The sequence below is a fragment of the Macaca nemestrina genome, chromosome 5, assembly GCF_043159975.1.
Source record: "Macaca nemestrina isolate mMacNem1 chromosome 5, mMacNem.hap1, whole genome shotgun sequence".
In the NCBI taxonomy this organism is placed as follows: domain Eukaryota; kingdom Metazoa; phylum Chordata; class Mammalia; order Primates; family Cercopithecidae; genus Macaca; species Macaca nemestrina.
The window spans coordinates 48,075,043-48,089,907 of record NC_092129.1 but is presented as its reverse complement, the minus strand read 5'-3'; the positions used below and the strand labels follow the sequence as shown (position 1 = coordinate 48,089,907).

At 39.8% G+C, this 14,865-nt stretch overlaps 1 protein-coding gene across 6 annotated transcripts in view; it reads right to left on the bottom strand.

Moving 5' to 3' along the window:
- The window catches only part of LOC105465752 (androgen induced 1), a 275,445-nt gene that overhangs the window by 184,458 nt on the left and 76,122 nt on the right, over positions 1-14,865 (bottom strand). For all 6 annotated transcript variants that reach the window (XM_011714329.3, XM_071096534.1, XM_011714330.3 and 3 more), the window contains exon 2: positions 14,563-14,718. In XM_011714329.3, the coding sequence (XP_011712631.1) occupies positions 14,563-14,718 (156 nt within the window). The remainder of the gene's footprint in view (positions 1-14,562; positions 14,719-14,865) is intronic.

Genomic DNA, 14,865 nt, shown 5'->3' with positions numbered 1-14,865 from the left:
TCCTACGTTAGATGACTATGTGTCAATGCCTATATTTGATGCCTTGGGTGTAGTAGCAGAGTAACAGAATACTATTGACCAGAATACTACTGTAACAGTGGAAAGTGAAGGCTAATCAAATGAAATACAGCCTACCCAAGAAAGATACACTAACAGGAGAAAAATGATCATAATAGTGAGTAGGTGTATGGGCATTAAAGAGCAAAAATGCATCGCCAGTTTTGTAGACAGGACAGGGTTCCCTGGCCACCCGAGGAAGCATTCTGGTCTACCAGGCCAGTCAATCCCCACTGTACAAATGAATTCATCAGATTATAGTAATTTGACTACCTGTCACTAGTATCATCCAATTCAAGTTCACCCAGAATTCGGCGTCCCTTTTGGCTTCTTCGAAGTTATTGCCTCTAGGGAGAGTTTGGGCAATCTGACAATTTTTTAGTCCACCTGATAAGTTTTTCACAACATAAATTACTTATGTTTCTGATTTAATCTTTAGCCTATAATCATTTACTCAGCATAAGTTCATTGACTGAGAGAAGGATTATCTCAAAATAGACTAACAAAACAGAGTGTTCTGGGCTACAAGAACATTTCGGGACTTCCAAGCACACTAGGACACCCACAAATGACTATATCACTGCTCTGGAATTGCTATGGGGCTAGGAGAGGAGGAAGGCTATGGTTTTCTGTTTTGTTTATTTTAGATTATATACATTAAAAACTAGGAAAATACATAGCAAGTTATACACATATTTGCAATGGGAAAAGAACTTTTGGAGAGGCTGGCATATTTGTTTATTGGTATTGTATCAATAACACATCAATATTTTTTGTTTTTCTCTATGAACCATTTGCCATTTACATTTAGAACATGAACATCTTTAAATGCGAGCACACTTACAAACACAATGGTGAATTATTTTCCAAAAGTGAGTAGTTGTAGGAGGACTTTTCTAATACCTTCCTGTGGGACTTTCTTATTATAAGGGTAATAAGTGCTTATTGTGGAAATTGGTGTGAACTTTTGCATTTTGCCTTTAAAATTTTTCTATGATGATCTATGCTGTATAAATAAAGTGGGAGGAGTCAGCAAACAAATGGTCATCTTTGGAATCAATATGACTCAAAGATGGATATACACTGTCCACGAGTCTGCAATCTTTCCGCTTGAGAGCACTTCAGAGCTTTCTTTCTTGGCATTTGGTCTACCTGCTTAGGCCCCATCTAGAATCGTGGACCAATGATAGATATTTTTGTTGTTGAAAAACACTTTTCATCAATTAAGAGATACAGTTATACTCAACTAATTAACTTTGAGTATCAGCAGTTGAGGAAGGTGCCAACATTGGGGAGAAACATCTGCTTTGACACTGATCTGCTGTGAAGGGGAACCTGGGGATCCAACGTAAATCTACTTCATGAGGGTGATTTTCTCGCCCATGAGCTTTTCTTTCTTTCTCCTCTCTTAATACCCTTTTTGCTTGAGACGCTTCAAGCACAAATGTCATTCATCAAACATCACTGATCAGATCTCATAGGGCAGGCATTTTCTTTCGATAGGACAGAGGCAGAGAAAGAACCAGCTGCTACAGCCAGGATGGCAGCAGTTTTCCCACCATAATGGGCCCCAGTCTTCTTCCGGACATCACAATCTGTAGGGACGAGTGGCTTCCTGTTGCTCAGTGTCTCTTATTTATTAGGCAAGATCCTCTTCTAGAGTCAGTGAAATCATACGATAGTGGTTAGCTTAGTGACTGGCACTTAGCACTCAATATACGATAACAGAACTTGCCAGAATGTCTATTGAAGGCTTCTTTCCATTTTCCTTACTTCCATCCCTTTTTAAGATAAAAGGCATAAGAAAGTTGCTCTGCCTTTCTTAACACCATAATATAGAAGGCACTTACCCAAACAGTCAAGATTAATTACAGAAGGCCTTTGATGAACAACAGGGCTCAGGATGCTACAGTGTTTGCCTGAGTGACAGATTTGACTTACACCACCTCAAATCCTTGTTTAAAATGGGTGGAGGAATCAATTATAAATTTAAAAAGAAAAGCAGATTTGACTGAAAACCCTTGATAAAGCAGAGTTTTGGTAATTCTTTTAAAATGTTTCACGGTGTAGGTGTCATTCAGTTTTTAGGATGCTGCTGTGGAATGCATTGGATCACTTCTTGCCAAAAATAGTTTTTTTTTGCAAGTGTGTACCTACAAACTATGCCTTCTTGGAAGCCCAGCGATGATTCACAGATGATATACTGGATACATTTTGCAACCAATTTTTTTAAAGGTAGCCAATTCTACTGATATAACCTTATTTTCACATATTAAAAACAAGCACGTTGGGTAAACATATGGTAGCTAAAATCTGCATGCAATATTTGAAATGAGAAGACAAAGAGGGAAGGTTTTCTTTTCTTGTCAAAACGTGCACTTTGCAAGCTGTCCTGTAAAACTGTATAAAACCATTGGCTCTACAGTGTGAAACAGTGTATCAAAGGGAGACAACAGAAGCACAAATGAACACAGTCTGTTAAGCCACCTCAAGGGAAAAGATAAAAGTTATTTTCGATCCAGATTCTACACAACTCCTATTCTTATTCTGATACATTCTCCAAAGTTAGAAATTTTGGTCAGCTCAGGCCTTATGTGCATAGCTAAAGATGTCTATCAGGCAAATGATGAAAAGCAAAATTAGGTTAGGTTTGTCAAAAAGTTTAGAGTACAATCACGCATCACTCAATGACAGAGACATGTTCTGAGAAACATGTCATTAGGCTATTTACCATCCTGTAAACATCATAGACTGTACTTACACAAACCTAGGTGGTATAGCCTACTGCATACCTAGGCTCTATAGGTGGTATAGCCTATTGCTCCTAAGCTACAGACTACTGAATACCACAGGAAACTGCAACACGATATTAAGTATTTGTGTGTTTAAACACACCTAAACATAGTAAAGGCATGTTGTTGGCGGTTTTTTCTTTTCTCTCTCTTTTTTTGTTTTTTGGAGACATAGTCGTGCTCTTGTTGCCCAGGCTGGAGTGCAGTGAAGTGATCGCAGCTCACTGCAGCTCGAACCTCTAGGCTCAAGCAATCGATCTTACTGTAGCCTCCCATGTAGCTGGGACTACAAGAGCATGCTACCAAGCAGGTTACTTTTTACATGTTTTGTAGGAACAGGGTCTGGCTGTTCCCCAGGCTGGTCTTAAACTCCTGGCTTCAAGCAACCCTCCCATCTCAGCCTCCCAAAGCACTGAGATTATAAGTATGAGCCACCACATCTGGCCCCTAATACAGTTGTTTTGCTTTTTGTTTTGTTTTTGAGACAAGGTCTCACTCCATCGCCCAGGCTGGAGTACAGTGGCACAGTCTCAGCTCACTAAAACCTCCATCTCCCAGGCTCAAGGGATCCTCCCAGCTCAGCCTCCTGAGTAGCTGGGAATACAGGTTTATGCCACCACACCTAGTTAATTTTTTTTTTTTTTTTTTTTTGTAGAGATGGGATCTCACTATATTCCCCAGGCTGGTCTCAAACTCCTGGGCTCCAGTGATCTGCCTGCCTTGGCCTCTCACAGATTACAGGTGTGAGCTACCATGTCCAGTCCATAATATAGGTTTATAGTCTTATGGGACCACTGCTGTATATGTCATCTGTCATTGATGAAAACGTCATTATACAGCACATAACTGGTTGCTAAGAGCAAGCGCTCCGTTAGTTGGAGTGTTAGGGTTCAAAGCCTGGTTGATTTACTGGCATCATTTACTTGCTGTGTGACCTCAAGCAGGCAAGCTATAAAATGGGAACCCCATCTGTAAAACTGCAAAACAGAACAGTCTTCTGTGAAGTGAGAATGATGGAAATTCCTACCTTCTGGGGATGTGAGGATTAAATAAATTGTTCCAGTATAGCCCTTAGCACAGTGCCTGGCCCACAGCAAGCATGTAGTGAGAGTCAGTTCTCATTCCATTGTTCAGGCTCTTGGGTTGTTTGCAGGTTTTGCCTCCTTGGGAAGGGCTATGGTGAGAAGACTCAGAAAGTACAAGTGGAACTGTTCGCTCACAGGCAGGAACTAAAACAGGTGACAGCAGAGGCCTCCGTATGTGGTGTATTCTTCAGAACTCTGAGCTAAGGGGGTGGGTGCAGGTAGCATTTCTGAATGTTCAGACCAAAACGTTGCTCTATTAATGAATCTGGGGGCCATTTTCCTTTGTTGACTCAGTGTTAATTTTATTGTCTAGTGTAACAGCCACCCACTGGGCCAGGGCATGCTCACAGTACCCTCTGGCCAAGGGAGTGCGGAATCTTCCTTCTTTTGAGTTATGTATGCATGTATGAATGCAGTCTTCTTATTTCATAGTTGATTTTTAAGTGAAACAAAGGGGAGGGGAGATGTCCTCGGGATCAAGTGGCAAGGTGATAAAATTCCTCTCTCGTCATGCCTGTGAACTTGGGCATGCCACTCCTTTGTTTCTTATTTCACATTCCTCTTCAATCTTTTCTGGTCAAAAATGAACAAAGTAGCAGAGAACCCAGAAAACCACAAAAGCAGACAAGACTTAAGGGCTCCTTCCACTCCCTCTGTGGCATAGCTTTCTTCAGTTTCCTCATGTGGCAACAGCTCCACCAACACAGCCCAAATTCCCAGTATACATTTGTTGCTATGGGTAAATCAAGTACCGACGTAGCCTACTTATGTACAGACCTAACCTAAAGGGACATTCTCTGGTGGGAAACTTCTGGAAAATGTGCTCTTCAGAGGTGCTTAGGAGACTGTGAGCTGGCTGGCAGGGCTACACTCTCCTCACCACCTGCCCTCTCCTCATCTTCCCACTTTCCCACCTGAGTTTCTGCATCACCTTCCCAATAGTCAGAATTATGCCTTAACTTTTGTTCTGTAAGAGGGATAGAAAAAGGTACAATGAATGAAAGTCCTATCCTGGACTGGCTATTTGTGGTAAAATAAGCAAATCATTAGAATGGTAATCACATGGGCACAATTAAGTTAGTAAATTTTGTGTAGGTGGAAGGTCCACTAGCTCCTTCCTTGAAGGGAAATTACTTTTTTATCGGCTGATGTAACAGTACATTTTGGTCCAGCTAAAGGAGTTAAGAGTTACCTCAAAACACCCACGGGGACAGTAGTAATTTCAGGAACACCCACAGAGCAAATAAATTATTGTTTCCTTTTCTACACAGAAAGCAATGGTTAGGGTGGAGGGATGAGGTGAAAGGAGAAAGGTAGAAAGAGAAAGAGAGATAGGGTGAGAGAGAGGGAGAGAGAGAGAGAGAGACAGAGAGAGAGAGAGAGAGAGAGAGAGAGAGATGGGGGTGTTGGGGAGATAGAGGGAAAGAGGGAGGGAGTGAAATATTCAGGGAAGGAAGAAGAAGTGTGAATGCTTTTTTTCTTTTCTTTTAAAATCAAGAATATTGCATCTTGTCCCCGGTCCCCAAAACAAGGACATATATAAGATCCTGGTTTTGTGGGTCACATTGTTGAGGACAGGAAACACATGTCTAGTGTTACTGAAAATCAATTCTACCTTTTCCTGATCTCAAATTTCAAATATATATTTTACTTATGACTATAATTATGGGAAGAAAATATCTTCATTTTGTGAGATATTTCTGTGATTTTTTTTTCCCCCAGAGAGAGAGTAGGAACTCTGTGAAATGATCTATGGGACATGATAATGTCTAGGGGAAAGGGTGGTCAAGGAAAATTTTACTTATTGAACCCAGTTGTCTGAATCTCTTGAGTTTGTGGTCTAAAGCAAGGGACACCTCTGACGAATTTGATATGGAGCTTTAGAAATTAAACCATTTCATCAAATGTGTAAGAAATCTTTCCTTGAGAAGGACTTCTTCAAATATCAGATTTCAGTTGTTGTTTATGATACTACTGGTAAGAATACACTAAAAATGATTATTGGTAGAGAATGAATGGGAAAAAATATACCTTTTTGGCTACAACAGAAAATGTCCATGATTAATCTTATCAGCTTTACTGTATATATTTTTCATACTGACATAAAAAATAAATTACCTAGAATCATACTAGTTTTCACTTATTTTACATATTGTTATTCCCTAAATTTGTTACTTATTGCATTTTTTAAAACTCCTGGTTTTGTTTGGGTAGCAATATGCCCAGCCCCTAAGGATAAACCATTATTAGTTTAAGCCCTCATGGTAACTTCATTTCCTTCTGCTGCTTCTTGCTTTCCCAGGCCCACACTGCTGGTTGTAGCTCTGTGATGGTTCTGACCAATGGGACCTATGGTGAAATCTGCGGGTGGAGCTTCTGGGAATAATCTATTCGCCTGAGGAAGAAACAGATACTTGGGGAGGGCTCCCTAGAGTTTCTTCCTTTTCTGTCCTTGAACATGGTTGTGAAGGATGTGATGCTTGGTGCTTTATTAACCCTCTCGAGGATTTAGGTGGCAAGTCCAAGGACAAAAAGGTAACACTCTGAAGATAAATGTGTGGAAAATATAAAATGTACAAGTCTCAAATGAAAGTACTGCCTGGACATGGTGGTTCGTGCCTATAATCCCAGCACTTTGGGATGCCAAGGTGGTGGATTGCTTGAGCTCAGGAGTTTGAGACCAGCCTGGGCAACATGGCGAAACCCTGTCTCTACAAAAAATACAAAAATTAGCCGGGCATGGTGGCACACACCTGTGGTCCCAGCTACTCGGGAGGCTGAGGTGGGAGGATTGCTTGAGCCTGAGAGGTGGAGGCTGCAGTGAGCCAAGATCATGCCACTGCACTCCAGTCCAGGCAACACAGTGAGACCATGTCTCAATAAAAAGTACAAAATATGAAAACACTGAGCAATACCACCCTGAAACTGCCTGTCAAAAAGTTCCATGTCTTGTGAGATATTAAATATCTTTATGATTTAAACCACAGTTGGCTGGATTACACTCAACTAATATTGAATTATTTAGACACTGCTCCTAATGCTTGGGATAAAGCAGTAAATGAAACACAACTTCCCTGGTCTCACAGAGTATGAACCAAGTCAGAGAAGACAGACACTACACAAATAAAAGAATAAACATAATATGCCAGGTAGTGGTAATCGCCATGGATAAAATAAAGCAAGGTAAAGGAACAGAGAAAAATGAGAGGCTAATTCATATAGATCATTCATAGAAGCTTTGCTGAGCTTATTTGAGCAGACTTGAATGAAGTGAAAGAGTGAGCCAGGCGGATTTCTGAGGGTATTCTGTTACTCGCAACTGAATGCATCATTAACTTATACATCCAGTAAGTTCTTAGTCATTCTTCAAATAGAGCTTAGATGTCATTATTTCTGAGAAGTCTTTCAGGACCTCCCACCTACTTAAATTAACCCCTCTCGCTTTGCAGATACTTCTCTGCACCTTAAACACATGTATTATTATACTCATCACACCCTATTTTAATTTACTTGTTGATATAGCTTATAAAGCCGCCCTCCCTAGACTGTGAAACCTTTGAAAGACAGATTGATCTTCAGCCAACACTATCCTGACTCTTAGCACTCAGTACTTGCTACACAGTAGGCTCCATGGGTCCACAAATAATTACTGATTTGACGAGAACTTCTGTCCTTTGAACAGTCTAGATATAAACGTGCGGTTTTCCCCGTTATATATTTTAAAGTGGGCATCTATGTGAAATTTTGTTACAGTGTGACTATTATGTTTAAGAAATTTGTCTTGGAAGCATCAAAAAAGCTGACCACTCTGAGCTAGCATAAACGCGTGCAAATTAAATAGGTCACCTAAGCAGAAAATCTTTGGTTCTCAATTGAGGAGAAAAGAATACATGAGATGACTGAGAAGCAACCTGGTTTCTTATCAGTTACATATATCTAAACATACAATGTCCTTGATCTTTTGAAAAGTTATTAAAAAATAATTGTAAGATCACTTACGTAGTTTTGGTAATTACAGTTTTCTGAGCCTTTCTTCCGGTATTGGGAAAACATGGCTCATTTTCCTTACTGATCTTGAATGAATTCTCATCTATGAACCTTCCTTCTTAGGTAACTCAGTTCACATTCCTTATTTCAGTGCAGGCGGCAAGCATTTGATTAACTCCACCTGCAGTGTACTGGGTTTTACCATAAAACATGATCTAGCCAATGCATTTTTAACTTCAGAAGTGAAAAGAAAGGAAAAGGACATTTAAAGAAACTTAAAACATCAGTTAAGGCTTAAAGAAAATAGAAAAGTCTTGACTTTAGGTATCTGTGTGAAAATTTAATAAAGAGAGGATCAGAAGATATTAAGTGTATTTTTAAGTTGAATCCAGAATTTGTAGAATAGGGTAAACAATTTATTTTTTTAAATTTCCCCGTTAATATCAAAACAGAAGGAAAGGCATTTGCTTTTATTTATAATCTCAAATAGAATCAAATTCTCTTCCTTTATGTGTTATATTAACAGACCTTAATATTAGTCATTAATATTAATTTTCTGCTTTCCCATTTAAGCCAATCTCTTTCATTTAAAAATCAGTAATGAAACTACAATTTTTAAGTTGTAGGTTTATGACAATCTAAATTTATATGCATGTCAAAACTTTTCTTAAAGATAGCTTAGAATTAGCTAGTATGTCAACAAATGAAGACTTTTGGGAATTACTTTTTTAAAACAATAGCAATATACTTTTTCTTTGAGTTTGCATTTGAGATTTTAAATCCATTTTCCATGTTTCCTAAGGAAGCAGATACCATACAGTCCTATTACAAGTAAAATCAAGTTTTAAAGGATTTTGGAATAGGTTGATACCTATAAAATCTTCACCAAGTCTTTACAAGACATGATTATAACACTAGAAATGGTTACTTAACAAACAGCTTTCAGTCAAAACTCAGATAGGAAGGTCAAATTCCTGAAAAGTTAATACAGGCACGTGCCAGTTTGCTCCTAATAACCTGGACACCCATCCCAGGTTAGAACCGATCGAAATCTCCAAGGTCTCCTCAGACCCACTCAGAAAGGGCTATCATCTTCATACCGGGATGGGGCAGACCAGCACTGGGGCTAGAGCAACCAGACTAACACCAGGGCAAACGTGTACTGGTGAGGTTATGAGGTTAGATTACGTGCATTATTCAAGTTGAGCAGCTACAAACGAATAGGATGCATAATTTAGAATGAATAAAAAATGGATAATTAGTTGGGTATGGTGGCTTATCCCTGTAATCTGGCTACTCAGGAGACTGAGGCAGGAGAATCAGCTGAGGCCAGGAGTTCAAGACCAGCCTGGGAAATTTAGCGGGACCCCTGTCTCCAAAATAACTTTTAACTTAGCAGGGCATAGTGGTGCATGCCTATAGTCCTAGCTACTTGGGAGACTGAGGTGAGAGGATCCCTTAAGCCCAGGGGGTTGAGGCTGCAACAAAATATCATTGCACTGCATTCCAGCCTGGGAAACAGGGTGAAACCCTGTCTCTATAAAAAAAGACAGCAAGTTTAAAATGTATAAATAATTGTTCTTTTTCATTAAAGAGCTTCTTTGGTAGGCAGTTGGAGACACATTTAGGATTCCTGAGAGAGGCACTTTCATAGTCATTAAATTCATAGATATATATTTTATTTATTTATTTATTTGCTGTTTCTGCTCTTCTGTCATGCCCCCCTACTTTTGTGGTTAAAAGTCTAAGCCTAGTCTCTTAGCCATAATGGTATCTGCCAACACAAAAGTCAACAAACTCACAGGAGACAAAAGACATTCTTGGTCTGATTGCTCCTAATAAACTTCAGTGCTTCCAGACCACATAATGTCATAGAATTGTTTGTAATGATTCTTTAAAAGGGTGACAGGGTTCAGAAATAAACTGCACATGGTAAGAAGAGCCTCCCATGGGTTATCCTTGCAAAATTAGTTGCAAGGCTTTGGGAGGGCTGGTGGTTTCCGGCCATTAGCATTACTAATCAAGGCCAGCTTTGTATTTATGGGAATCTACACAAATCAGGATGATACATGCCATGTTCATTCAAGCAATCCTGCCTGATTTCTTCAAGGTTATGCTGAAATAAAACTTTCCTCCAATTATCTTTGATTGGAATGTTTCATGATTTTTATGTGTCCTTGAGATGAAGAGAGAGCCTGAAGTGGATGCATTAGGTGCATGGGTCACAAAATCATATTTAGGGCTTCATGCTCACATAAAGCAATTACTGACAACTCTCAATTAACCTCGTTACTGGAGGAAGCATTAATGCAGAAAATACAAATCCCAGATAACCCACCCATGTCTTTCTTGCTGCCATGGTTTCAGCTGAGGTGAGAGAGAGAGAAAGAGAGAGATAATGGGAGCATCAGGAAAAGCTCAGGGGCCAATAGATCTCTTCAGGAAAATTTATACAAAGTTGATAAATTCAGCTGTACAGACGTCATGCATTCACTCTTTACTCTCTTTTTATGCCCGATGCCATTTTGCCTGTACCATGAAGCAAAAATAATGTTGCTTTCCCTTTCAACTTCTGACTGACAAAAAGTAGAAAGGCAGTAGACAAAGAAAGTCAGTAGATGGTAGCCAGGGAAGCACTCTGCAAGGTTGGCAGTGCCCCAGCTGTCAGGGTGGTAGTGCAGGGGAGGCCTCTGGGGACCACAGGAGGACCCAAAGCTGAGGCTCTGCACCTGCAGCTCTAGGATGCCCGGTGCTCCCCTGGCACAGAGAGGGTGCTTAAGAATTTTGTCCTTTAGGATTTTGACTGTGTCCACCAAAATGATGAAGACATTTACTTGTAAATGTTATCATTAATCATCTGCACACATGATAAGCATTTTTATGCTACAGATTCCTACAGGCATAATTCTGGTTCCATCCGTTCCTGGCCATTAATGCTCTTCCATCCTTCTGATGTAATGAGCCCTCCAGGTTGGCACCTCCATTCCAGGCCTGGAGGCACAGAAAAAGTAAATATGATGCTTCTTCAAGTGATTCCTTGTGACATTGCTTCAGGGAGAGTTTGCATTTTAATAAGGAAGAAAGTCATAAGTCATAAGAATGAAACTACAGCAGGATTCTGGACCCTTCTGAGCAACTGGGGGAATAGGGAAAAAGGTAAAGGACAGGGGAGGCTCTGAAGTCACAGCAAAGACACAGCACCTTGGAAAGGAAAGGTAGGAAATAAGTTTAGGGAGAGAAAGATGAAAAAATCACAAAATTAAAGGTTTTAGTGAAAAAAAAAATGTTGTGTTAAAATACTGATATAGTTTGGCTGTGTCCCCATGCAAATCTCATCTTGAATGGTAGCTCCCATAATCTCTATGTGTCGTGGGACGGACCCAGTGGGAGGTAATTGAATCATGGGGGAGTTTTTCCCATGCTGTTCTCATGATAGTGAATAAGTCTCACAAGATCTGATGCTTTATACAGGGGAGTTCCCCTGGACACACTCTCTTGCTTGCCACCATGTAAGACATAACTTTGCTCCTCCTTTGCCTTCCCTCATGATTGTGAGGCCACCATAGCCATGTGAAACTGTAAGTCAATTGAAACTCCTTTATAAATTACTCAAGTCTCAGGTATGTCTGCATTAGCAGTGTGAGAACAGATGAACACAAATACTTGTACAGAGGCACATTCATATCTTCTGTAAATATGACTTTGCAAGAAAATTAATGGGATTTGGGAAGGAACAATTTATCAGGCTTTTTTTGGCCTCAAAATGAATTTCTGTGTATTAGAGTGAAAAGTCTGGTGGAAACTGCATAAACAGATATAAAATGTCAAATGACAGAGCAAGACAGAAATAGTAGAAAACATATGATGATTTCTAGAGAATACTGACCTAGATTCTTCTTAAAACAGGGGAGAGGAGGGAGAGAAAGGAGGGGTGGAAAGAGAAAAAGAAATGTCACTTTCTTTGAAAGGAACGTTAAAAAGTTTAGGAAAATAATAGACTAGTAACTATGAAGGGAACAGTGACTCACAATAACAGGGATGATTACGAAAGATGGAAATAGTGACTACAAAATATCAATGGGCAAAAAAAAAAAAAAATGAGTTAAACACATCAGTGAGTTACACATCTCTAATTCCTTATCTATTCTTTGATTTCTTTTGTGATTCTCAAGGGCACTGATCCCCTCCATGTGCTGGGTGACACGGGAGGCCATGGTCGCAGCGATGAGGACTGTTCGGGCTGTCAGAGAGCCACTAGGACAGCTGCACCCACATGCCATGAAAGCATGATGCTGGGACTTCTGGTTTAAGAGGGATGGGGTGAGTGGGGATGAAAGGCACTTTTATTCCTCTTTTTTCTAAAACATAGGCAAAACAACGAAGACAGTGACAGATGGAGGAAAATATCAGATGTACTAAAACAAATAACTAAACAAAAAGGCCACCACTTGTTTTACAAACCATGAAGCATACATGGAGTAACTTTAGGAAAGACACTGAGAGTTGACATATACTTCAAGCTTCAGGCAGGTGCAAAACTTTCCCCCAAAGGAAGGTCAAAAATATCTAAAGGGCATATGCCATGAGCTTTTGAGGAGAGTAGCAAAATTTACAAAATAAGTCGAAATTTTCCCTGTAGAGACATAATTTAATACCACATACAGAAGGGAGCTAAGAGAAAATGTGTTAACACTGTACTTATATTTACTTTTCTTTTTTTTTTTTTTTGAGACAGAGTCTTGCTCTGTTGCCCAGGCTGGAGTGCAGTGGTGAGATCTCAGCTCACTGCAACCTCCACCTCTCGGATTCAAGCTATTCTCCTGCATCAGCCTGCCGAGTAGCTGGGAATACAGGCGCCCACCACCACACCCGGCTCATTTTTCATATTTTTAGTAGAGACAGGGTTTCACTGTGTTAGCCAGGATGGTCTCGATCTCCTGGCCTCATGATCTGCCCGCCTCGGCCTCCCAAAGTGCTGGGATTACAGGCGTGAGCCACTGCGTCTGGCCTACTTTTTTATTGTATTACTATTGTAGTCCTTCTAGCCAACTAGGCTTCCACAGGCAATGACATGTCTGTAGAAATTTCAAGGGAGTAAATGTTAAAAAAGAAAAAAGTACACATGATATATATAATATATATACATATACTATATATTAGATATAGATGCATATACATGTACACACAGACTTATATTTTCTAGATAATTCTTTTATGCAGAAAGTATATATTTTTGTGCTTTATGCTAATGGAAATTTTCTCTTAGATGATTATTCTGATAGAAAGCATTTGAATTTTTTTTGGAAAGTCCAAAGAAGGAAATATTAAGTAATATGGAAAGCATAAAACTCTGCTATGCTAAACAATGGAATTTGAGAGACTTGCTGGTTAGCTTCAATCTGAGTACTCATTTAAATTTTCAGAGGACAAGGATGAGGGAACGAGGAGTGTGACCAAATTATAATGCTCTCTGGCCATTGTGTTGTTCTCAGGGTTAAGGGCTATTTATTTCATTCAAGAAAATACAATTTGGCACAGAGAAAAAGCAATTCAGTGACCATCTGAGTGCCTACTAATTGGTCTTAAAGCAAGCATGTAGGCCCATCTACCAGCTACAAACCTGACAAATATGAGTAATCCTCTGGAAGGATTTATGAACAACTTTCTGACTCTTCCTACAATGGACTTGGGGCATGTGCTAGACCACATCACTGAGACTTCTGTTTTTCCCTGAAATCATCTGGCAAATGAAAGGTCTGAATTGGAATTAAATAACAACCCCTTATGCATCTTTACAATTTGTGATATATATGAGTTCTCTTCTTCTTCTCCTGGCTACGCAGAGGTTAAAATCAGTAGGGTCTCTGAAGGCCTTTAAAAAACATGGTTTATGTGCAGATAATGGAAAATTAACAGACTTGTGAAGGAAGTTGAGTTATGGAGAGAATCTAACTGAAAACAATGAAAATCAATGAAGTCAAAACAGACCCAAACATTAAGAGGCATTTACTTCAGTGATAGTAGCTAATGGCACAGTTGGGTAACTGAAGAAGTATGCTAATACTGATTTCCTCTCCCAGGTTCAAAAAATACTAGCCTGGTTGACCCAAGGACCCTACCTTTCAAGTTTGGGCTGCTTAAGAAACTGTTATAGATTGAATTGTGTCCTCTGCAAAATTCATATGTGGAAGTCCTAACCCCCAGAATCTCACAATGTGACTGTATTTGGAGACTGGGTTTTTAAAGAGGTGATTATATATGGTTAAATGAGGTCATTAGGGGGCCCTAAAATAAATCTAATATGACTGCTATGCCTTATAAAAATAGGAAGTTTAGGCAAAGACAGGCACAGAGGGACAAGCATGTGAAGACACAGTCAGAAGGTGCCATCTGCAAGCCAAGGGGAGAGAGGCCTCAGAACACACGAACCCTGTGGACACCTGCATCTCAGACTTCAGCCTCCAGAATTATGAGAAAATAAATGTCTGTTGTTTAAGTCACCACATCTGTGATAGTGACAGCTCTAGGAAACTAATAATACAGAAACCTTTTATCATGAACTCTTTTTTTTTTTTCTCTTAGAAGTCTGAAATAAGAGCCAAGTTTCTTTTGTGGCGAAATGCATCCTCCATCATACTCACAACCCCAACAGGAAAGGCCAACACAGCTAACATCCAGTCCCGGAGAGAGATGAGCTTCTTGAGCTGCCTCTCTTGCTCCTGGTTCCCACTTCCTCGAGTCAGAAGACTGGAAAGATCAGTCAGCACACAGATGCCAAAAAAGACAGCCTGGATAACCTGTAGGGGGACAACAATCAGTATGAGTCATTAAGATCTAGAGACCCAAGCTGTGGAACAGCAAATGAGCTGCTGGTGTACAACATGACATCTGATAAGAAAGGATCAGAAGCATATTTTAAAGAGCTGCTCCTAGAAATAGAGAAC